The sequence below is a fragment of the Salvia hispanica genome, chromosome 4 (genome assembly GCF_023119035.1).
Source record: "Salvia hispanica cultivar TCC Black 2014 chromosome 4, UniMelb_Shisp_WGS_1.0, whole genome shotgun sequence".
NCBI classification, from domain to species: Eukaryota; Viridiplantae; Streptophyta; class Magnoliopsida; order Lamiales; family Lamiaceae; genus Salvia; species Salvia hispanica.
This window is the reverse complement of record NC_062968.1, coordinates 3,508,114-3,524,689: the sequence shown is the minus strand read 5'-3', so window position 1 is coordinate 3,524,689 and position 16,576 is coordinate 3,508,114. Positions and strand designations below refer to the sequence as shown.

The 16,576-nt window shown below is 33.7% G+C and overlaps 1 protein-coding gene across 1 annotated transcript; it reads left to right on the top strand.

Annotated features, from left to right (window-relative positions):
* The first annotated feature begins 5,687 nt into the window (after positions 1–5,687).
* Positions 5,688–16,392, top strand: LOC125185438 (chaperone protein dnaJ 13). The gene is made up of 13 exons (XM_048081967.1): positions 5,688–5,918; positions 7,562–7,848; positions 8,805–9,002; positions 9,087–9,201; positions 9,449–9,535; positions 10,798–10,886; positions 11,826–11,910; positions 12,071–12,124; positions 13,240–13,320; positions 13,576–13,653; positions 15,026–15,265; positions 15,900–16,007; positions 16,090–16,392. The coding sequence occupies exons 1-13, from the start codon at positions 5,775–5,777 to the stop codon at positions 16,144–16,146; spliced, it is 1,623 nt and encodes a 540-aa protein (XP_047937924.1). The 5' UTR covers positions 5,688–5,774; the 3' UTR covers positions 16,147–16,392.
* The last annotated feature ends 184 nt before the right edge of the window (positions 16,393–16,576 follow it).

Below are 16,576 nucleotides of genomic sequence, written 5' to 3'. Positions count from 1 at the left end.
GTCGCTGGTGAATGCATGACTTCTCAATTGACAAAATAGATTTATGATTTATGTGTTGTATGTACACACTGCAGACTGCGACTTCACATAGTTAGATTAAAAGGGCTGTAAAATAACATAAAAATGTAACATTTAGAATTATGTCTCTTGTGGAATTTAAAATTTATTGAACAACACAAGATTGGGTTAAAAATAATCTAGCTAGTATTCTCATGTATACTACTACTACTATATTATCAGAACTGGGCATTTATTTTTTTAACCTTTTCTATAAATATGGTAGTCTCATTTTCTCTAAATCATAAAATCAATTACATATATATAATCATTAACTAACATCATACTCTTAATTAGCACTATACAGCGTGAAAGATAAATTAATATGTCTCGTAACACGGAGTTTCAATTTTATTATAGAATTTACAATTATATTTATAATTAATAAAGACACAATAGCATATTAGCGCTGGTATCATCTCTGGACATATCATATATTGGTAATTGATTCTTCACATTTTCAAATAAGGAATCATTCTTGTATTTCCTTTATAGAAATTGTGATGAATGTGATAAGAGCCACGTTTTTAATGATATGACAAATGGCAATAGAAGAATCATACGTATATGTATTGTTCTTTTTATATTGAAATTAGTAAATATCATTTTTTTAGTATACAGTCTAAATAAATATTGTTACAGATACACACTACACCCAGCTAAAGAATCAATTGTCCACAAAAGCTTTGGGTGTTGACTTGTGACAATAATTTATAAGCTGATGGGGATTCAAGTTCTGACTTTTCATTGGTCGGTAACTCCATGACCCAAATATATCTAAATCAGGTTTTAATTCAATTATTCTTTATTTTCACCAGAGGGCAAATTGTGCATGAGTAACATTCATTTTATTCTCCCACAATAAAAATTTCCTCTAGAAACCAATAAAAAGAGTCTATAATTAATCTTGCATCCATTTTAATGATGACATTAATTTGTTTTATTAATGTATATTTATGTGTATAAAAGTTGAAAACTTATCCACACTATATTTTGTTTTAAATAAATTACTAGTTTATTCTATCACGGACCATTGGATTAAAAATAAACCAAACAAAGATCCATTAGAATATTGTGAGGAGTGACTTATACGTGCATATTCTGCCTTTTCATGCAAATGCTGCCCCCCAACAGAAATTTTTAATCACAGTTGAATTAATTTTTTTATTCTAGTATGACCATTTATTTTCTCCCTGTTGAATATTAAACTACAATCATTGATGAAATGTCACATATATAGAATCAATTTGGAGTATAATAATATTTGTTTGTATGTCTTGAGGATCTCCAAAAGCCAGTCTCTGGGGTTGACGTGACAACTAGACTATGCTTAGAACCTTAAAAGAATCCCTTTTGGTTTGGAGAATAATGTCATGAACTTGGCCCTTTGACACTATAATGCAATAAATATATGTTAGTACTATAATTGAAGAGAGATGAGAGACTGAGATAGGCACTTATCGTGTCAGGCCAATTTTGGAGATAGGCACTGTGGAGAAAAAAATCGATATCGTGTCAGGCCAATTTTGACAGTATTTTATATCTCCCAAAATAAGTCCTTATACGAAAATATATTAAATTGATTCAAATTAAAAAGATTGAGAAGTCCTTATACCAAAATATATTGACAGAAACTTATTTTGATAATGGCTATATATTCGAAATTGAGTAAATACTAAAATTGGTCCTATGAACATATGGTCATTTTATGTTTTTTTTCCTAAACATTATCTTTTGAATTTTGTGGTCCTAAATATATGAAAATTTGATCATTTTGGTCATCCGTCAACATTTTCGTTAAAAACTAACGGTCAACAGGTTTAATCTCAATTTTGACCAAATTTAACTTTTAATTCTGATTTTTTACTCCCTAATTAATTCTCTAATTATGAGAGAAACAAAAGAAAAATTGTGAGAAAGGAAGTTAGGGGTGAGCTCAGCATACAAGAATCTATCTCAAAATCTCTCCACTTGTTTGTTAAGGTAAACGGATTCATCCAAAAAGCCTTAAAAATCCAAACTCGAAATCAATCAATTGGCTCTGCCAGCATGGCACATGAATATGGATTCGAGCTCCGGCGGATTGAAGAAGTCCCTGGCTCCGGTATTCTCGACTCACGCGTTGTCGGTGTAGCTCTGCCTTCGTTGTCGCCGCTGCAGTCGTCGTCGTTTCGGGGCTTTGTGGAGATGGGTTTTAATGGAGCCCTAATTGCAAATTCGATTTGAAATCCCATGTGGAGAAATTGAAGAATAAGCGAAAAGAGAAAATGGTTTTTTATTGCTCTTTGATTTGTGTTTGGGATGTTTTTTTCTCTTTAATTAAGGAGTAAAAAAAGGAATCAAAATTAAAAGTTAAATTGGTCAAAATTGGGATTAAACACGTAGACCGTTAGTTTTTAACGAAAATATTGACGGAGGACCAAAATGATCAAACTTTCATATGTACAGGACCACAAAATCCAAAAGATAATTTTTAAGACCAAAAACGTAAAATAGTCATGTTCAGGACTAATTTTGGCATTTACTCTTCTAAATTTTGTTTTCAAAATTTTAGGACAATAACTTTCTTATATTCCGTTATGATCGTAGGGGCTTTTGCACTACAATACACATAAAATACCAAAATAGTGAACCATGTCATACCAGAAAAATACTCCTTCTGTCTATTGTTAATAGATGTATTTCTTTTGCACGGAAATTAATAATAATGTGTTAAGTCGATGGTAAATAAAGTAAGAGATACTGATACTTTTTGCCAAAAATAAAAATGACTAAGTTATAAACATTCTTACAAGTTACTGTTAATATACTACTCCCTCCTTCCCTTAAATTTGTCACTTATTTCCATTTTCGTCCATCCCTAAAAATTTATCACCTTTCACTTTTATCATTTTTGGTAGTGGACCTCACATCCCACCAACTCATTTCCACTCACATTTTATTATAAAATCAATATATAAAAGTAGCACTCACATGCCACTAACTTTTTCAACCTAATTTCTATTATATTTATTAAAATCTGTGTCGGGACAAATGGTGACGAATTATGGAGGACGGAGGGAGTAATATTTAAAAATATTGTATTTAGATAAACGTTATCTATAGAATAAATTGATGCATCAGATTGGTTGGAGTATTAGAAAATATTTTAGCTCATTGATAATTCATTAACTGATAGAAGATTGTTCAGGGGCTATGTATGACTTAGTTTGATAACCTATATATATAATGCTTAAATATTTATCTAGGAAGGCATTACTTGAATTATCAACGATAGGTATATGAAAAAAATAAATTGACATGGTCTTCTTGTTAGTTGAAAAAAAAAATGCCATGTATTTGCTCTCCCCTTTTTGTGGTTTGTTCTTTGATGTGTCAGCCACATTTGTTCGTTGTATGCATTATCATTATCTTGGTTGAATTGAATTGTATCTGTTCACTTATTTTTCGTTCATCTTTTTAGAAAGACTTTAGCCTTCGAGTGTTGTTCTTTGATGTGCTCGTTACATATTTTGTCCTCTTAATTATAAAATTTAAGCTAGTAATATATTTGAGGTGTATTTTAGAGTTTTAAATTTAGTTCACACGATATATCAAGTTTAATTAAAATTAACTCTAATAATGCTATGATACTAAAAGATTACAACGTCGTTAGTAGTATTTCAAGTGTCGATCCACAAAGAGGTGAAAGATTGTTTACACTTCACAACATATAAAAATATACAAAAGTTTGATTTTTGGTTTTAAAAGATTTTGACAAAATTAAAATAAATTAATAAAATCAGAAGGATTTCACAAACAGAAGATATGTCTCTCCAAGTTGCTCATTAGACTTGAATCATTCTACACCTACATCAAAAACACATATTTTGGGATTAATTAATCAACCTAATCGCATGCACTGAACATGTTAGCGACGTATAGTTCACAGTCAGCTGAACACTTATTCCATGAACTAACTTTCAAAATTATTAAATTCCTGCGGAAGTGCGGGAATAAAAGATCATCTACTATATAAACTTAACTAATCCATTGTCAAATTATCCTAGGAAAAATTCAAATTTAACAATACATCAATTGATTAGTCCATCCAAGTCTACGTTAAAGCGGAAAGGATCACCTAATACTTTTCCTAATACTCTTCCTAATCCACCCCTCACAAACATAAAATATGATGGTGGGGTCCATTACCATGTATGTGAGGGATGGATTAGGTAATATATTAGGAAAAGTATTAGGCGATCTCTTCCGACGTTCAAGAGACGATAAATAAGGATTAAACATCTATAAAGATAGAGGCCTCTAAAGTGTTAGAATCTAACATAAAACACATCAACGATGCCAAAACGTGAATTCAATGGTGTAGAAAATATTTAAACAAGCCTAAATCACAACTTGGAGCAACATTGAGAGTTTAGCCTAAACACATGGTAAAAATCACAATGAAAACCATACAAAGCATGCTCTCGTTGAGTGGAATGAGGATTCGGAGATGGTTCATCAGAATGTTGGCCGAAATTTCTTCCTTCTCTTCTTCCTCCTCTATTTCTCTCTTTTCCCCTCTCTCTTTTCGTCCAAGAAAGTCTCTGAATAATCCTCCCAAAACTGCCTCCAAACTATTTGAAAACTGAATTCAGCAGTTACTACGTCTTCGTACCCGGCCGGGTGAATTATTGGGCATGAAAATCACTTGGCCGGGTGGCTAATTTTGAGCACACTCTGGACTCGCGACGCAGACTGGGCGGTCTGTCAAATTGGCCAGTTTGTCAAATTGGTTATTTTGCCCAACTTTTTTCAATGACTTTGTTCCCAATCCGAGCTTCATTCCATGTCTCGTTTCACCATTCATTTCGCTTTCTACACCATAAAACATATTTTTGCAAGCATCAAACCATATAAATTATGTAAAGTAATGGGAATAAAGATATACTCCACTATTTGATTATATCAATATCATAGCCATGAGAATACAAATAAATAATTCAGCAACCTGTATTTTCAATTTTTATTGTAAAAGCGAATTAAATTAGTGAAAACGAAATATTCAAATTCTTTATTTGCCTTTTTCTTTTTTGGGCTTTTTAGTTAGTACTCCGTTTAGTTTGAAATTCATATATTTTGGGTTATCCAGTAAAGAGTTGGATACTAAAGTTGGCTAGTCTGGTCCAAGACATTGCAGGCCTCACACTTATATGTTTTGTTATGTTACTCAATAGTACTCCTATTATTCTTATTCCTCTTAGAACATGAAGTATTATTGTCTACTAATCTGAATACAAATGAGATTAAATCGCGACTATAACAAATGCAATTATTTCATGATTAAGAAAAGAATTACAAGCACAGCCTATATTAGCATTGAATTCAGTTTATCGATAACAAAAGATTGTCTTATAATGTTAACATTAGTAATTCTTTCTTAATAATCATGCCAAAATACATAAAATTGAATTGGTCACCGTGACACATGTATATAGTGTATAGTGTATATGCAATTCCTTCAAATTTAATTATATTATACTGTATAATTTTATTTTCAAATAAAAAAAATTGAAATTGAGTAGTAATTAAGAGTCAATAATATTTCAGTGATGAAACTTACCCTACCGCCCAAATAAAGCAAAAGAAGTTCGTCTCTTCTCTTTTAATCCAAATTTTTTGATTCTCTTCTTACTTGACTGTTGTTTGCTAAAGCCCTAAAACCCCCCTTTTGTCCAATGACTGAAAAAAATGGTGAAACCAACAACAAGCAGCTCTACGCTTTGCTCAACGTTTCGCCGGAAGCTTCTGATGAAGAAATCAGAAAGGCGTATCGCCAATGGGCCCAAGTTTATCACCCTGATAAACACCAATCTCCACATGTATTCTCTCAAACTTGTGCTCTCTCTTGCTTTCGTTTCCCCTCATTTGCATTTCCACTCTGATGCTATTTGTGTTATTTATTTGTCGTTTGATGTATCGTCCTGAATTTGTGTCAATACTTTTCTGATTTACATTGTCCAATCGTGGTAATGAATTGTGTTAAAATTTCCTTCTATATATTCCCAAAGGTTGAAGGATGGATGGCCTCTGTGGATTATGCATTATGAAGTTAGTTGATGATCTTACCAATTTGATTTTATGTTGCTCTTGTTTATGAGAATTTCTTGACAGTACATCAATGGCCACATTATGACTGTAAATGCTACTTTTAACATTGCATACTGTTTTCTCTTAATAAATTGATTATAGTCGTTAAATGGGCAAGTGGTGATCGTATGATGCCCCTAGGTTTTCCGATTGATGGCAGAATTATCGTCAAGGTGCAAAAATGCCTTTTAGAACTTGTCACATTATGAACTTCCACATGTATGCCTGGAATTTAAAGTCATAGAATGTTTGTATACATTTAATCCTCTTTACTTCTGTCTAGTAAAACCCCCATGTTCCAGCATACACTTCCATATTTTATCATGTTCCATAGGGTATCGAAGCTCCTCTAGTTACCTTGTGAGCTATGGATATATTAAGGAGCTCAGTTTGCTTCTATAATGGTCTAGAAACACTAGCTAGTTTGAGTTTCATCGAATCAGCAATGAAACTTGTTGCCAAAATATTAGAGTCTCAAGCTGCTATACCTATCACGTGATATCTAGTTATTGCATTTTAAAAATTTCTGGAGAAGGATTTCGTCTTTCATCTTTTTATTTGATTTCATTAGCTTACTACTGGAAATAATTAGAAGGCTAGCCTTTCGCATGCCTCACCACACAGCTTTGTTTGATTAAAATAGTTACTAAGAATATTAGGCTACCTTAAAGGATAAATAGTCTTTATCTTATAACATGATAAATACAATACCCAAGGTAAGTGAATATCTACTGAGTTTACATGTAAGCAGAAAGTTCTCGATATAAAGAATTTAGTAACATTAGTACTATTATTCTATTACACTTGCCATTCTTCTTCAGTTAACCAAGACATTGCTTGAAATGTCACTAAACAATATATTAGCAAGTCACATGCCCATATTAGTAGCACCCAGAAAGAGCAGGCAGCTTTGAATTTGATTTGATATAAGATGAAACAACAGTAGCAATCCATAAAAACAAAAGAGACAAATTTTTTTTATTTTCTTCATAGTAATGCTAGTGACTCCAGATCTAACAATCTCTAGTCAAACATCTTTGGCATTGTCAAGTGTCAACATACTGCGGGCCACTACAGTATTTATGGTATAAGGTAATTCAGGTCAGATTTCTACTTTATTGCATGCATTAACAGGATAGTAAAGTAATATTTCTTCAGTTAGCTAACCTTTGCAAGAATCAGTAAAGTGGCAAGTGCGTGATGTTTTGATGGTCTTCATAGGTTTACTCATGGTATCTCTGTGAAACCCTAGTTGGAGTACATGCTTTTGTGAAGTATTATGTTCTGTTCTGAGTTAGTTCAAGCAAGGGCTTTTTGAGGCATGTCACATGACTAATATGTTATTTATCTAACATATAATGTGTTTTCTGTTTAGATGAAGGATATTGCAACAGAGAACTTTCAACGAGTATGCGAAGCTTATGAGATATTAACAGATGAAAATAAAAGGATCATATACGATATCTATGGAATGGAGGGACTTATTTCCGGCCTGGAGCTTGGCCCGAAACTTGAAAAGGTTGATGAAATCAAGGAAGAACTTGAAAAATTGAAACGTCAGAGAGAAAAAGAAAAAGCTGAACCCAATATCAGATCATCTGGCTCGATTTTGGCAAATTTGTCATGGCCTGATCTTTTAGATGGTGATGGTTTTATGAGAGGGTATGGCCTTCACTAAATCCTTTCAGTCTATCAACTTGAATAACATGCTTTGTTTTGAATACTTTTGGAAAACTGTCTGTGGGGTAGAGAGTGCTTGATTTTCTGATTGCTCCTCTTTCTGGGAATCTGACATTGACAATGGATACTTCTATTGCCTCTCTAGTATTTTTAAACTTTTACACTTTCTCTTTTATTCACACATAAATTAGAGGGTTTGTTAGTTTTATTTCCAACCTTCATTTTCAAAACTTACTTTTCCTAATGATGATTAGTTGATTACAAAGGATTAAATGGTTTTAGTATCTAATAAAGGGTTAATTGCGGAAAAACAACACAATCAGTGTCCATAATTTCAATTTCCTCACTATTTTTTAATGTTGCAATTACACCATTACATTTAAAAGTTTGCAATCACGACATCCTCAGTTCTTTTGAGTGAACTTTATCAGACATGTAGTACTATAGCCACATCATTTTATTGCTGAAAAAATTGTGGATATTCTAATTGCAAAAATTTCAAAGGTATTGTTGTATTTGCAACTTTTTAGAAGCCAATGGAAATCGAAACTTAGGTAACGGCTGCGTCATACAACCTTGTTTGATGAAAACTTTTAGAAGTAGATATTCATATATGCCTCAAAACGAGGGTACATTTGGTTGATTGTATTGTTTTGTATATTATGCCAACTTATGGTTGGAAATGAATAATAATGTATAAATGGCGGGTCATGTAGAATGACAAAGTAAGATTGATAAACAATGTTGAAAAATATATTTGTTGGTGCTAACTAAAAATTGCTGAGTGTAGTTATAGCATTTGATCAATTTCTCTGCCTAATGTATTTAGCTAATGTTCTGCGTAATGTTGATCAGAAAAGTTTTCTTAACTCTGTTACCCTGATTTCTTTTATATATTTATATTTATTTTATTTTCTAATGTGCTTGCAATATGTCAGGATGGCTATGGCCACTGAAGTTCAATCTCAAATATCTAAGCGCACTTCTCTTGATATTGGTGGTAATTTGGCTGTCAATGAAAGATCTGGCGGTGGTGCAGCAACTGCAGTTCTTAGGCATCAAGTATCTTCAGTTTCCTCTGTGGAATTAATGGGATCTATGGGCTTGCAATCATTGGTAGGAATACAAACTTCCCGGTATGACATTGTTTTTCGTGTATTGATAATTTTCTCCTGTTTGGTTTAGATGCCTTATTCAATGTTTTTGCATTATGCTTTCAGCCAGTTATCTGTTCATTCTACGGCATCATTGGGCATTACTGCGTCTTTGAGAGATGGCTCTATGAATCTTTCGAACACCTGGAGCCGTCAACTGTCAGAAACATCAAATGGAAATGTATTTCCTTTGCATTTATCTTCTATGTATAAGTATAACAAGTCAACTAACTGCACCATGCTTTTGTTTCTGCATTTGTGTGTGCAGTACAAATATTTTAATTGCTAGAATGTAAAAGTTTTTTTCTTAATTTTTGGGTAGCCACACATTGGATATATATGAAGTCAAAAGAAACTATTTTGACTTTAAAGTATATAACCTTTCTCCTTCTATCTTATGCTATGTTTCTGCTGTTTTAATTTTACAGATACAACTATCTCTAGGTGAAGAGTCATCTATTGGTATTGGCTGGAGAAAGAAAGAGCAAAAAGTGTCCGCGTCAGGAGAGATTAAGGTGGCCTCCTTTTGCAGTTAAATGGTTTTAGATTTTGATAGTTTATTTAGTCATTTGGGATTTAAGGTTAAAAAAAGCTTCAATAAGATAATACACTGTGGGTCTCTGGAAACCCACTCTCTCCCATCTTCTGAGATCACAGTTACTTTAAAAAGTGAGAATGAGTTGTTTTCATAGCTATTGTCATAAATGGATGGTTATATGCTGTTTAACATCATTGCACTTTGTAAATTTGATCTAACTATAATTTGTATGATCAATATGCATGTTAGGCCTTGCTTAATGTTGCACTATGCAGTGTGTACTTATTTTTGCACATAAGAGCTAACTTGTACTCTTTTTAGTCAAATATACTTTCAACATTTTTATACTATTATTTAAAAGATTGGAGCAGTGCAAAATTTGATAATTTCTGTTTTTCCAATCAGTAAAAGTAGCAGACTCTAGTCATTCAAGAGAATGCTATTTCCTTTGAACTCACTGGTAGTTTAGTTTGCTAATAACTTTAGTGTGGGAATGATTTTCAATCAAAGCCATCAAGAGTTATTTGTGCTGCTGGTGATTGCCTTCAAAACAAAATAAAAACTTTTTCTAATTTATTGTTAAGACTTCGTAAATTGTTATTAACTGTTAGTTTAAGATGCTTGTGTATAACATAAGCTGTTTCTACGTAGAAGTGAGGAGCCACAACATTGATTTTTTTACACAAATTTCCACTAAATTAAAATGTAAATGTTACTTAGCAGTATATTAAGTTGAGAGCAGTTTAGTTTTCAGTAAAAAGTTGTTCGATTGTTTGACCTGAAGTTATAGAGGAGAGGTTGGTAATGGACGGTCAAAATTACAATGGAGGTGGATAGGCATTGGAGGTTAGAATGACATAAATATGTAACACTGTCCTTAGGATTTTTTTCCCCTCAATGCAATAGATGATGATACCTGTATGCTCTTTTAGACTGGCATAGGGGGATCCATTGACTCTATATACTGTAGAAGGCTTTCTATAACGTCTATCTAAAGACAAATCTCTTACTTCTCATCACCTGTCAATGTAGAACTGATTACTTATTAAGTCATTCATGCAAGTTAGGGTGCTTTTACTTTCTGCTGTCAGACATTTCTCTTAAAACGTTTTTGTCATACTATCATATGTGTATCATTGGATTCAGTAGTACCACGAAACTTTTGTCTGTTGCAGTGTATAGACCTTTGTTATTTTAATTGTAATATGATCTTATTGTCCTTGCTCTTACTATCTACAGATTGGAACAAGCTCATTTGGAGCAACTGCTAACTTCACTCGCTTCTTCTCCTCTAAATCACATGGTCGAATTGCTGGCACAGTTGGAAGGTGAGTCTTTTGTTGTCTCGATTTGCAAAATTTCCAATCTCTGTTGTACTATATGAGCTAGTAGCTACCAATGTTTTGTGCACACTTGGGTTTGCCTTTATGTAGTTATGTTGGTAATATACTCACATAGGTCGAGCTGTGTGTCTTTCGCTTTTTACAAAGTCGGCATAATTATTAAGGATGCCAATGGGCTGGACCTGGACCGGATCTTAGATCTTGGATCTACAGATTTGGACTGGGTCCAAAATCCACTGCTATCCATGATTAAAATGCGTTTTTAGGCGTGCCTAGGTGCAAGGCGGCCTTAAACACTTGAGCAGCCTTACCTGGTTTGAATGGGTCTGATGCCTTGATCTTTCTGAGGCACACCGAGGTTCTGCAAGGCACACAGTCTCAAGCTTAGCTCTACGGTTTTGTTTTTATATATTTTGCTGCTTTTTGGGCTTTGTAGGTTCAAAATCTTTTGGTCTTCATTTTGTTATCATCAATTTGATGTGGGCTGCTACCCTAAAATAAAAATTTTTAAAAAAAAAAGAACGAAAAAATAGTGCTTAATTTTATATGTTTTTACGCGTTTTATTGTTACTAGGCATAATTTTGGTCTGTGTGTGATTTACGCCTCGATCTTATGACTCGAGGGGCTAATGGAAAACCCCTGCCATCTCTAATAAATAATGTTGATGAGTCAAAAAGGACCATGTGTCATGCATTTGTGTGTTTGCAAACAATTTATGATTGATACAAACAATAGCGTGGGATATAATATTTCATGATAGTTGCTCTAATAACCTCAAAGTTGCATCGTAGTCACGATATAGGTTAACAACGATGTTATCATGCAAATACAGGAATATTTATTATAGTACTCCACTAAAGACTAAAGTGCGAAATGCTCTACTTATTCTAACTGTTGTAATTCACGTGCTACATCTTCTGCAGTGATGCACTTGCACTTGAAATTGGGGGTGGAAGAAAGATATCTAAATTCAGTACTATTCGGATGTTATACTCCATTGGAGTTCAGGTATATATATGTTACATAAAAAATCTTCATTGGTTGATTTCTGGTTGCACAGTAAAACCTTTTTCCTTCTTTTTTTCCTTTACCTTTTCAATAATATCCTTTGATTTATGTTTTTTTTTGGCATGAATATATTTCTGATTGTTTACTTTGTCAATGATAGGGGCTAATCTGGAAGTTTGAATTGCACCGTGGGGGACAGAAGTTAGTGATTCCTGTAAGTTCATCAAAAACATATTCTTATATCACTCAAATGGTCACAATCTGATCTATTTCAGCACTTTAAACAAGGCTCTAAGACCAATCTCATGTGGTAGTGTACGCCAGATAATTATGTCTATTGAAACAAAAAATACAAATTGCACAAGCTTATGTCAATCTAATGCGATAAAACACAAGCCATACGAGCCATACTGTTCAAATTTTAAGAACTCAATATATGTCCATACCTAACATCAAATAAAACAGCAGAATTAAGTTCAAACAATTATCACCATCCACTTTTTCTAAATAGTAGCGCTTGTATAGCCTCGGCTGGATGCCCGAGAGGTTATGGTGAGTGTAGGCTGCAGCAGGACTGCTGCTGTCTAGAGAGAAGATGCAACCGAAGGATGGCCGCAGCGGCAGCGGTCTTGGGGCTGAATATGGGATCCCCGCAAGGGTAGCTGGCGGTAAGGGATGGTGATGGTGGGGTTGCTGGAAAGTTGAGGAAGGGTTGTGGAATGAGTGGAAGTCGGGAAGATTTCTTGATGGAGCAGCTGAGGAAGAATCAAAGGGTTGGATTACTACACTGTAAAATAAAAATAAAAATTATAAATTCAATGGATCTTGGTTCGGATCTGGACCAGATCCGCGTCTAAAAATGTATATTCCACATCCGGGCCTGGAAATTAAAGATTTGATCCATATTCCCGGTCCTATTTTGAAAGATCTATATCCTGAAAAACGGATGTGATCAACAGATCCTGAATGGGTCCGGAATCCATCGCCATCCCTTTACATGTCAACAATTTCGAAAGGACTGATAAATATAACAAGAAAACTAGCTACTACTACCTAAACTAAGTTAAGTAAGAAAAACGAATGGATGTCTGGATCATATGATGGAAAAGTTGGATTGCATCTATAATTTAACAGGGGCGAAAATATTGTTTTGCTTCCTTTTCTTGGAACAATAAGTATGTGGTTGTTTATTTTTATTTGCAGTATGAATAGTTATGATGTTGTAATTCCTTAAGACAGCATACGAAAAATGTGATTACACCCTTTTCATATCAATTGAAATTTTTCATATTATCTTGCTGATATACTTGTATAACTGTTTATGTGCAGATATTGTTGTCCCATCATTTGAATCCAGTCTTTGCAACCGGAGCATTCATTGTTCCCATATCGCTGTATTTTACACTTAAGGTTTTCCTCAATACATAAAGTGATTAAATTACTCTCTGGCCTCTGCTGGATTTGCACTAGATTTTGGAGTACTTCTCTCTATTCATCAAATTACATATTGGCTACTTATATAGCAAGTTCTAATGATGCTTAGAACTTGTATCACTGAGATGTCCACTTGAACTGCCTCCTTTTATTTTCTTCTCCTTCATTTGAGTTGTATCAACTGAATTTTTTTACAGATATTTTAGATAATACCCTTTTCTGTACTTTCAGAACTTTGTTTTCAAGCCTTATTTTATAAGATGGGAAAAGCAAAAGTCACTGGAGAACCTTGAGAAGACCAAAAATCAGGTACAAATTCTGGAAAAAAAAAGTTAACTGCTGGATGGAAATAGATGTGTAATCTTATAAAAAGTAGTCTGGCTTTTTGTGACTTCCAATTATAATGTGCAATTTTATCTTTCTGTGCTGGACTGCTGTCCATTAGTTTTCTGCGCCATAATGCTTTCTTAACTTCATCTATGAATTAATTGTTACATGATTCATATTTACCATCTAGCAAACCTCTTAATTTGGTCGATCATTGGTTATCTCTATATGTACTTGAGGAATTAATATGTTTTTCACACACGTTTACTGATTGGCCATATGTATAAAACTGTACGTAGAATTGTTTCAATTTGGTCTCAACCTTACAATTTGTAGCAAATTGCGATTTGGGTGGTACTCCTATAATTTATTTCCCCAAAGTTAAGGCAAACATCACTGTATATGCAACTGTACATAGATTTGTTTCAATTAGGTCCCAACCTTACAATTTGTAGCAAATTGACATTTGGGTGGTACAATTTTATTCTCCCAAAGTTACGGCAAACATTAATGTTTAACTCCTAACAAATCCCCCTTCGAAATATTATTCTCTCTATTGCAACATTTTATAACATCCTTATCTGAGGGCTAGCAATTTCCGTAACCGTTACATTTTTCATTTCAAGTAAACGTGATAAAAAAAATCGTGGTAAGTGTTATCACTACATGCATGATAATGAAATGAATTTTTACATGTTAACACAGCATGAAACAAAAAACGATTATGAAATTAATTCGATTAATTTTTTTTTTATAGTAATATTAATAGGTACTACATAATTTAGTTATTTTTTAATGTTACTGTGTCACTACCAGGTCGTTAATAGGTTATTGTGTAACCTAATGATTTTTTTTTTGGTCATGTTTGAGTTTAACAAGTCGAAGAGATGCATTAATTTTTGTGTCGTTGTCGTATTGAGATGATAAAGGAATGAAAACAATTAAGTTCAAACACTGAACCTTTATTTTTGTGTTGTAGAATTGAGTTGCATCAAGAACTTCAGTCCTACTTCGTGATATCTGGGGTGTATATTTAATTTTTTGTACGTGGATAACTCCTATAATAGATTTCTTGATTTATATTCCTAGAGCTCTATTATGTCTTAAGTCACAACTAAAGTATAACAAGGGGAGGCTGAATTCGGTCTGATTGTTTTCGACAGTGGTAATAATGGTGGGTCATCTAAATTTTTTTATGTACCTGGAGTAGTCTTGTTAAGTACCTATTTGGTCCTTGCTGAAACGAGTTTACAGATCTTCTAGATGTTGTATCTGACTATTAAAGAATCTCTGTATTTCTCTAGCCTCCTACCCCATCTGAGCCATATTACGTAACTTCTTGTGTGTTGCTCAGGTTGAAGAGTCAATAGCTGCTGCTATGAAAGCCCAGCAGCTATTGCAGAATGTTGCCAACAGGAAGAAGATAAAACAAGAAGAACTGGGTGGATTAGTGATTGTTCAGGCACTTTATGGAAGTCAGAAGGCTCTGCTGAACAGACATAGATCGGACGAAACAAGAGATGGAGTGCCTTCACAGATCATAGATATTACAGTACCGTTAAATTTTCTTGTTACCGATTCTGGGAAGCTCAAGGTTTGTTTCTGCAAATATTTATTGCAAATCTTGCATGCAAATGGCCCGGATAGATGATGAATTTTATTCAATGTTATTTTACATGAAAGTCATATATTTGTGGTAATCTTTCTTGCTAAAGTACATATTATATGGCATTCTGGTGGTGCTTGTGAACTGCGGGTAAAATTCATTTGGGAAATACATTAGAAAATAACCTTTTTATATTTTGCACATTGTCGGCAATCACCTGACATTGTTGTCAACAAAAAGTGTATTGAGGGCTGTGGGAGGTAGACATCATTAGCTCAAGTAGATATTTTGGGTTGATATTGTCATTGTTGTAGGAGAATGTCAACATAGCATTCCTCTTGACCAAATTGGTGAGATCTATTTAGCAAAGGCAATAACATAGAAGCTTAAAAATAAGTCCAGGCCTTTTAAAAACATTATTATTAGTACAGGTGAAGTGAATATCAGTATTTTTAAATTCTGTATATTTCTTGGAAATAAGAAGGCTACTTTTACTTATTTCCGATTCGTTTTGTTATTTGAACTAGTTCTTTAGTTGCTGGTCTATAAACATAGCATCTCACCTACCTGAGCATGATTTACCTAATGATTAAGTTGGTAATAGTGCGTACTCTTTGTTCAGCTACACGAAGGTGTGAAAAAATCTGGAATCATGGGCTCTTGTGATCCTTGTCCCGGAGAACCAAAGCAGTTGTATGTTAAGTATACATATGATGCAAACATACACGAGGTAGGCGTCTGCTTGATTTTTACCCTCCAAAATCTTAAAGTGGTTACAGTTGATGATTATGATGAGCTGCTATTTTCAACAGGTTACAGTTGGTGATTATGACGAGCTGCTAATACCACAAGAAAGCCACAAAGTCTAAAAACGGGTGTCTATACATTAGGCCTTACAGGATATGTCACCAATGAGCACCGAGCCCATGTGTCTTGCCTGTTTCTCTGCATGACTGTTTCATACCCTTTATAGGTATCTTATCTGATTCACCAAAATTCTGTGGCAAATTTAGATGCCACATTATGTATTTTTCCACAATTTATGATTTTACCATATTGACTCAATAAACTAGCACAAGTTCTTGCTATTATTATGGCATTCTTTTTCTACTTGACATCGCGGTGTTTGCTTGGAGCGAGTTGGAGACATGTGTGGAGCTTAGATTGTCACTGATGAAAATATTTATGTTCTTATGCTCTCAATGATCTTAAGTAAGACTAACAATTTTGGACACAACATGGAATGAAACCACAACTAGAACACCCAAACTAATGGGTAGATGTCAAGGCTTTATTGTG